This window comes from Buceros rhinoceros, unplaced genomic scaffold (genome assembly GCF_000710305.1).
Source record: "Buceros rhinoceros silvestris isolate BGI_N320 unplaced genomic scaffold, ASM71030v1 scaffold2686, whole genome shotgun sequence".
Taxonomy (NCBI): Eukaryota; Metazoa; Chordata; class Aves; order Bucerotiformes; family Bucerotidae; genus Buceros; species Buceros rhinoceros.
The window spans coordinates 29,978-38,175 of NW_010419170.1; the positions used below are offsets into that span (position 1 = coordinate 29,978).

Here is an 8,198-nt window from a genome sequence, read left to right on the forward strand (position 1 = left end):
ACCCCCAGTTCGGCTTTAGCCACTCCTCACAGGACTTGTTCTCTTGACCCTTCACCAGCTTTGTGGTCCTTTGGACACGCTCCAGCATGTCAATGTCCTTCTTGCAGTGAGGGACCCAAAACTGGACACGGTATTTGAGGTGCAGCCTCACCAGTGCTGAGGACAGGGGAACAATCAATTTCCTAATACAAGCCAGGATACCGTCGGCCTTCTTGGACACCTGGGCACACTTTCCACTCATATTCAGCCATCTGTTGACCAACACCCCAGGAATTTTTCCACCAGGCAGCTTTCCCGCCTCTTTTCCCTAAGCCTGTAGTGTTGCAGGGTGTTGTTGTGACCCCAGTGCTGGACCCAGCACTTAAGGTCGTGAGTTTCATACCACTGGCCTTGTCCATCCATCCAGCCTGTCCATATCCCTCTGTAGAACCTCCCTACCCTCAAGCAGATCAACACTCCCACCCGACTTGGTGGTGTCTGCAAACTTACTGAGGGTGCACTCAATCCCCTCATCCAGATCACTGATACAGATGTTAAAGAGAACAGGCACCAATACTGATCCCTGGGGGACACCACTTGTGACCTGCCACCAGCTGGACTGAAATCCATTCACCACTCTTCAGGCCAGAGATCCAGCCACCAGTCTTTGATCCAGCCAGTCTTTTACCCAGCGAAGTTAAGTCCATCCAAGCCATGAGCAGCCAGTTTCTCCAGGTGAGTGTTATAGCAAAGAGTGTCAAAGGCTTTACTGAGGTCTAGATAAACTTCACAGCTCTTCCCTCATCCACTAAACAGGTCACCTTGTCATAGATTGAGATCAGGTTAGTGAAGCAGCATCTGCCTTTCATAAAGCCATGCTGACTGAGCCTGATCACCTGGTTGTCCTGTATGTGTCATGTGATGTCACTCAAGATGATCTGCTCCACAACCTCCCCCAGCACCGAGGTCAGACTGACAGGCTTGTAGCTACCCAGATTCTCCTCCCAGCCCTTCTTGTAGACTGATACCACATTTGCTGAGCTCCCATTAACTGGGACCCCCCTGGTTAGCCAAGACAGCTGATAACTCATGTAAAGTGGTTTCATAAGCACTTCCACCAGCTCCCTCAGTACCCTTAGGTGGGTCCCATTGATCCCATAGATTTGTGTGCCTCTAAGTGGAGCAATAGGTTACCAAGCATTCCCCCCTGGATTATAGGGGCTTCATTCTGCATCCCGTTCCGGTCATCCAGCTCAGGAGGGCTGAGTACCCCAAGAACAAGAGGTCTTACTATTAAAGACTGAGGCAAAGATGTGAAGTATCTCAGCTTTTTCCTCATCCACTTTGCCACTATGTTTCCCCCCACATCCAGTAAAGGATGAAGATTATCCTTAGTTCTCCTTTTGTTGCTAATGCATTTACAGAAATATTTTTTATTGTCTCCTGGGCTTTGGCCCTTCTAATTTTCTCCCTGCTTAGCCTCACAATGTTCTTTTAGTCCTCCTGAGTGGCCTGCCCCTTATTCCAAAGGTCAAACTCTTTTTCTTCCTGAGTTCCAGCCAAATCACTGTTCAGTCAGGCCAGTCTTCCCTCCTAGCCCATCTTTTGGCACATAGCCTGCTCCTGCGCCTTTAAAATTCCCTCCTTGAAGACTGTCCAGCCTTCCTGGACTCCTTCGTCCTTCAGGGCTACCTCCCAAGGGACACTGTCAGCCAGTTTCCTAAACAGGCCAAAGTCTGCCCTCTGGAATTCCCTGGTGACAGTTTTGCCAACCTCCCTTCTACAGGAATCAAAAGCTATCATTTCACGATCACTATGTCCAAGACTGCGTCCAACATTCGCATCACTCACAAGCCCTTCTCTGTTTGTGAAGAACAGGTCCAGCAGGGAGCCTTCCCTAGCTGGCTCACTCAGCAGCTGTGTCAGGCAGTTGTCCTCCACATAATCCAGGAACATCCCAGACTGTTTCCTCTCTGCTGTGCTGTATTTCCAGTAGACACCCGGCAACTTGAAGTCATCCACAAGAACAAGTGGTAGTGGTTGTGAGACTTCTGCCAGCTGCTTATAGAATATTTCATCTACCTCCTCATCGTGGCTGGCTGGGCTATAACAGATTTCCACCATGATATCTGCCACCTACCTGTTTGGCCTTACCCCTGATTCTTACCCATGAACACTCAACCCCATTGTCACCATCATCAAGCTCTAAACAGTCAAAACACTCCCTAACATAGTACACACAGAGCTACCCCACTGCCTCTCCTTCCCTGCCTGTCCCTCCCAAAGAGTTTAGAGCCATTCACTACAACACCACGGCTGCGTGAGTCATGCCAACATATTTCTGTGTTTGTAACTATATCCTAGTTTTCCAATTGCATGACAGTTTCCAGTGCATTAGTGTAGATGCACATCTGTTGGGTTATTGGTTCCATCGCCTTTTTGGGTGCAGAAGTCCTAATTCCTACATGACCATTCTCAGACACTTCTGTGGTTTCTAACACATCAATAAGCCTTTGTGTCTTTGCTGCTACGTGGATGTCCACCCCCTACCTCCACTGAAATGGCAGACCAAAGGACCTCACTAGCACACTCTTCAACATTGGTACGGTGCCCCCAGGCTTCTCTCTATTGAGCCTAGTTGACATAACAATTTAAAGGACCAAGAGTATTTGGCTAATGTTTTTTCCGCCTGAGAATAAAAGAATCAGTGTAACGATTAACTATGGGAGCAGTGTAGTTCATCCTTCCTTTGTCAAGTTCTGCTCCTTCCTTTCCACTTCCAAAAAAACCATTATTGTGAAGACTGTTGATATAATAGCTTTCCTTATGAAAAAGGATTGCACTTTTTTTTTGTAAAAACTAGCTTCAATCCCACATTAGATTACCAACCTCAGCTATTTTAATTTCCAGTTTAAGGACTGATTTCATATCAGATTCGGCTCGTGAAGCGTTTGCGCCCAAAAGCACTGCTGTATCCACCATGAACCGCAAAAAGGCATCTCGGTACTGTAAAAAAGCAGAAGAGTGAAATGACCACTGGATTTGCTCCTGAGCACAGTTGTAGCAGTAGATCAGAAATGCTATAGCAAGGACTATAATACTTTCTACTTTCATGCCCTAGCGACCAAAATTGTGCCTTCCTTACCTTGAAGGCACGCTGTCATCAAGATAAGAGAAATAACGCTCTAAACACACTGTGCATGACAAACAGAGACACTGCTGTGGTTCACAGAGTATGATTCTCCGGAAATGCAAACGACAGTTCTGGATTAGACTGACAACACTCACAGCTCTTACAACGGGATTAGACAATGTGTGAGACTACACCAAGATTTTACACCACCTCATACAGCGATCAGCATTGGACTGAAGAATTACTTGTATACCAGTGCAAGCTTAGTGGCTGAGAAGACTGGGAGATAAAGGGACACTCCTCTGGGCTCTCCTCTATTCCTGCCACTGCACTGCGACACGGGTACTTGCTACAGTGCTCTGCTCTGCTCTCCCTGGGCTGTCACACTAGGACACATTTTAGTGTCGCTGTGTATACACAAATGTTAGCAAAATACACTGTATGTAATGAATCTGTAGTGATTTCTGTGCTACTCCCCCCCCAGCTTAATCTTTCAGAGATTTCTGAGAGATCAGATTGCTCCTCATCTACTGGTCCACAGACCAACAAAAGGAAAAACATATCGCAACACATTTCTACCTTTAATCTTTCAGTAGACACAATTATTTGTATCCTGGCAGCATCTGGTCTGGTAGATGTGTCAAAAAACTTGTTACAACCTCTCAGGGAACTCAAAGGGAAGCTAAACTGTAAAAGCTTAATCAGTAGCAATGACTTGTCCCCCATGACAACCCAAGGGGCTGTTCCCTTTGAGCTTTGGGCTGCATGTGCTGGATAATGCCCATAGAACTTCACTGAGTGAGGGGTGAAAAGGTGCTGCCATTGTCAAATGTAGATACATTAAAGGCTCTGATGACAAACACCCCTGTTTCATGGCTGCTGTCCATAGAAAAGCAGCAATAAACTAAGCCACTGCAGAGAAAGCATTAGTGGGGGTGGGGAGAGGAAATGAGTACTTGAAATCTGTTGAGGAATTCTTGTTCCCTTCATTAAATAAATTCGTGTTAACTTGATGATAATAACCTGCAGCGGCTCTTGAAATGTACTCAACTTTCTGGACTAATTGAGCCCAAGAGGCAGGCCCAGAGGACAGCTCACCGAGGCTGCTCTTGGACAAGGCAGCTTCTGGGCTCCAGCTCGTTGATATGTTCTTGACCTTTTGGGCACTTTGTCCATGCTCTGGGAACTCCTGCAGTTGCTGAGGAGCCACGCTAACGAGTGAAAGAGCTGTGAGAGCTCAGATCACGCAGCCTCAGAAAAGATGAGAAAGATCAACCACACCTCCCCTGAGAGCCTGCAGTTTCAAAAGCTGCAGCAGAAGTGCAGTGGGAGCCTGCGTCCATGAAGGTGGAGAGTAGAAACTTCCATCACAACGAAGGCTGGAAGTCCACTGCTTTTGTAGCTGATGAGGACCCAGAGGTGCTATCAAGTGGAGTGTGATGGCTGAGCCTGAGCCCCTCAGGACCAGTAGAAGGAAGAATCTAGTGGCAGTGGTAAGAGACTCACTACTGCAGGGGATGGAGGACTCCATCTACCAACCTGATCTGTCTAAGGAGGTTTGCTGGATGTTAAGAGGCTACAAAGCTTATCAAACCCGCTGACTACAATTCCATGCTGCACTTCCTGGGAGGCACCAGTGCTGATGTAAGGGGTGACCTCGGACGTATCAAGCATGACTACAGTGTAAAGGGGACAGAATTCAAGGGCATGGGGCCCAGGTGGTGTTCTCCTTGACGCTGCTGGTGATGGGCAAGGGCCTGAGGAGGACATGATGGATCATGTGGGTTAACTTCTGGTTGTGCAGGAGTCATCAGCAGCAGAGATTTGGTTTCTATGATCATAGGACCCTCTTTGAGAATTCATATCTGATTGGAAGACACGGGATCCATTTGACTAAACAGGGCAAGAGTATCTTTGCTAACAAGCTGGCCAACATAGTAAGGAGAACTTTGAACTAGGAACAATGGAGAAGGTGCAGATAGGTTAGGCAAGCAAAGGGCCCAGGGTGGTGGGAAAAAGGGGGACGTAACAATGAATAAAACAAAACTGAAATGCAACCACTCTGAGGGTAGGTATGTAAAGAAGGAAGTACCTGCAGAAAAGCCTTATAAGGAAAGCTCCCAAGGCCATACTGAAGAATCGGCACGACTGCGTGTCCCTTGGAAATACCTTCATACTAACGCACAGCGCAAAGGGAACAAACAGCAGGAGTTAGAAGTCTGTGTGGAGTCACAGGGTTATGACCTCACCGGGATCACAGAAACAGTGGGATATCATACACAACTGGAATGCTGCAATGATGGATACAGGATTTTTAGGAAGGACAAGCTGAGGGGGTGAGGAGGGGGAGTTGTCCTTTATGTGAGAGACCAGCATGAATGCATGAAGTTCTACCTGAGCTCCTCCAAGCTCGAGAAAGGTCCATTCTGACAAGTAGGAAATCAAGCAAATGTGGTAGGAGGCCTGCCTGCATGGGTGTACCAGATGCTCCTAAAAAAACTTCAACACAAGGAAGCACAGACAGGTGACCCAGAAGTATTCAGGTGCTGACAAATCTTGCGTAGATATGGTTAAGAAGGCCAACTTGAAGTTGAATCTGGCAAGGGATATGAAAACCAACAAGAAAAGTATGTAACAACTAAAGGAAGACTAGGAAGAACATTCATCTGCTGTCACTGAAAAGGCCAAGACACTCAATGCCAACTTTGCTTCAGTCTCTACAGGTACGGCTGGCCTTCAGGAATCCCAGGTTTTAAGACCAGAGGGGAAGCCTGGAGCAAGCAGGGCCTATCCTCAGCTGAAGAGGACCGGGTTAGTGAGCAAAGCGGACGTAAGTAAATGCAGGGATCTAACAGGTTGCACTCATGAGTGCTAAGAGAGTGGACTGATATCATTGCAAGTCCACTCTGGATAATATTTGTAAGGTTATAGCTATTGGGAGAGGTTCCTACAGGCTGGAAGAGAACAAGTATTACTCCTGTCTTCAAGGAACTTATGAAGGAAGATCCAGAGAACTACAAGCTCATCAGCCTCATGTCAATCCCTTGGAATACGATGGAGAAAATCCTCCTGGAAATTATTTCCAAATCCTGTCCATGAAGGACGAGGTGATCATGAGTAGTGAGAATGGATTTATGAAGGGGAAATCACACTTAACCAGCCTGATAACCTTCTACAATTACATTAATATCTTGGTGGATGAGAGCAGTTGTGGTTGTTCACCGAGTTGGAAAAAGTACAGGTTAGAGAAGTGCAGGGTCAGGTAGATTGAAAATGAGCTGAGTGACCAAGTCCAGAGGGTTGTGATCAGCAGGACAAAGTCCAATTGGAGGACAGTCACCAGTAATACACTCCAGAGTTCAACCTTGCTTGAGTAGAGGCCTTGGATAAGATGAACTTCAGAGATTCCTTCCAACAGGTAAGAAAAGGAAAAAAATCTTCATTCGAGAAACTTTACAAGACTGTTTGTGGTAGTGGTGGTATTTTCTGATAGAAGATATTCTGAAAAATCTAAATCCAAACAAACTACAGTTTGGAGTTCAACAAAACAAAAGCAACAATGAATAAAACTGAGAGGAAAAATCGTTGCTCTGATTTCCAGTTAATAATACTTACAGATTTGGCTTCTGTGGTGTTTTCTAGGTAATCCTCTCGAGATGCAAGAGAGAGGCTTGCTTGGTCAAGCTGTTAAAAAAAACAAGAAGCATCATTTAACAGGTAAATTCATGAGAATTCGAAGTTAGCCCCATAAGCAACCTTGGTAGAGTTCATGGCAATTATGGTAGATGTGTGTAAATTTCCAGTACATAATGCACTGCACAACCCAGGCTCCACGGCATTTCAAAGCAATATAAAAATGCTTTACTATGCTGAGAGGTCTTATACAAATCACATTATTGTGATCGGGGGGTCTCAGATGCCCCCTGCAACATCTGCAATATCAGCGCTCATTAGATGCTGGACCATGTTATCTGCCGTGTATCTGGAAAACATTGTCAGCTGCCGTTGACGGCAACTGAGGTTGCACTTTTGACTTTCACACTAGATCAGCCTTGAGTGCTATATATGGCTTTTTGAACAGATGCATCAAAACAGCTGGATACCAGCCCGAGAAACGATTGCATGCACACACGGGAAATTGTTATACCACTGGTATATTAGCTAAGGATGTTTGGAAGGTCCATGCGGATATTTGACTTTCCTTATCTTTTTTGATCTAAACATGGATCAAATTTCTTGGTCTACAGTCACCCTAACATTAAAATAAGTTCCTCAAGGTAATTTCAAAACCAGTCCTCAAGGTTCATTCAGATCTGCTCTTGGTCTATCAAGTGAACAGACCACATGGGAGTATTTGCATACGGTTTCAAATTGAAAAAACTCACAGTGCAGCATTTATCTTAAAGTTACTACTGGAAACTGAAATTTCCCAAAGCACTTCAACACAATCAGGTTAGTTTAGGGTATGGAAGCCAAAGCTGAAAACAGATACTGATTGAAGCAGAAACAATGGGTTTGATGTTCTAAAATTATGTTGATGCTGTATTTGTTTCTAAAACATATGTCTAGTGAAGAGAGACTGGATTTATTCATACAATTTCACAGAAGTCTTTTTAATCTAAAACCTATACATTTATATTTCACATTTTCTGCATTTATAAAAATCTCCTAAAGAAATACAACTTAGAATCTAAAATGAATCAAAGTAATCTTTTCCTCTACTAGATGATGTTCTTGACCTTTAAAGTACACTATAAACAAATAAAACAAATTATCTACTAAAAGAAGAGTAGTCATGATGTTTGGTGCAACTCTGATTCTTTGAACAACAGCATCACCTTTCTTCAGCATATGGAAGCAAAAAGAACACTCTCTTACACTTTGCATACGTGTGTCTAGTTAACTAGTTAACTTCAGATGATTTGGTCTGTTTCAACTATGTGACTGTTGCATGAAATACTCAAGCAAATTCTCCTGGCTTGAGAATTAGATTTGACAACCCACTGAAACCAAAAAAGCACAAATACGAGAAATAAACAAAGACTTCTTCAGCCCTCAAGGAAAAAAAGATCATGTTGAATGCCGA

The 8,198-nt window shown here is 44.7% G+C and overlaps 1 protein-coding gene across 1 annotated transcript in view; it reads right to left on the minus strand.

Annotated features, from left to right (window-relative positions):
• PHEX (phosphate regulating endopeptidase homolog, X-linked) overlaps nt 1–8,198 on the minus strand; it is a gene marked incomplete at its 3' end in the record, with an annotated part of 52,655 nt that overhangs the window by 17,500 nt on the left and 26,957 nt on the right. The window contains exons 6-7 of the mRNA XM_010138793.1: nt 6,728–6,796; nt 2,869–2,985 (exon numbers count right to left, since the gene is read on the minus strand). Of these exons, the coding sequence (XP_010137095.1) occupies nt 2,869–2,985; nt 6,728–6,796 (186 nt within the window). The remainder of the gene's footprint in view (nt 1–2,868; nt 2,986–6,727; nt 6,797–8,198) is intronic.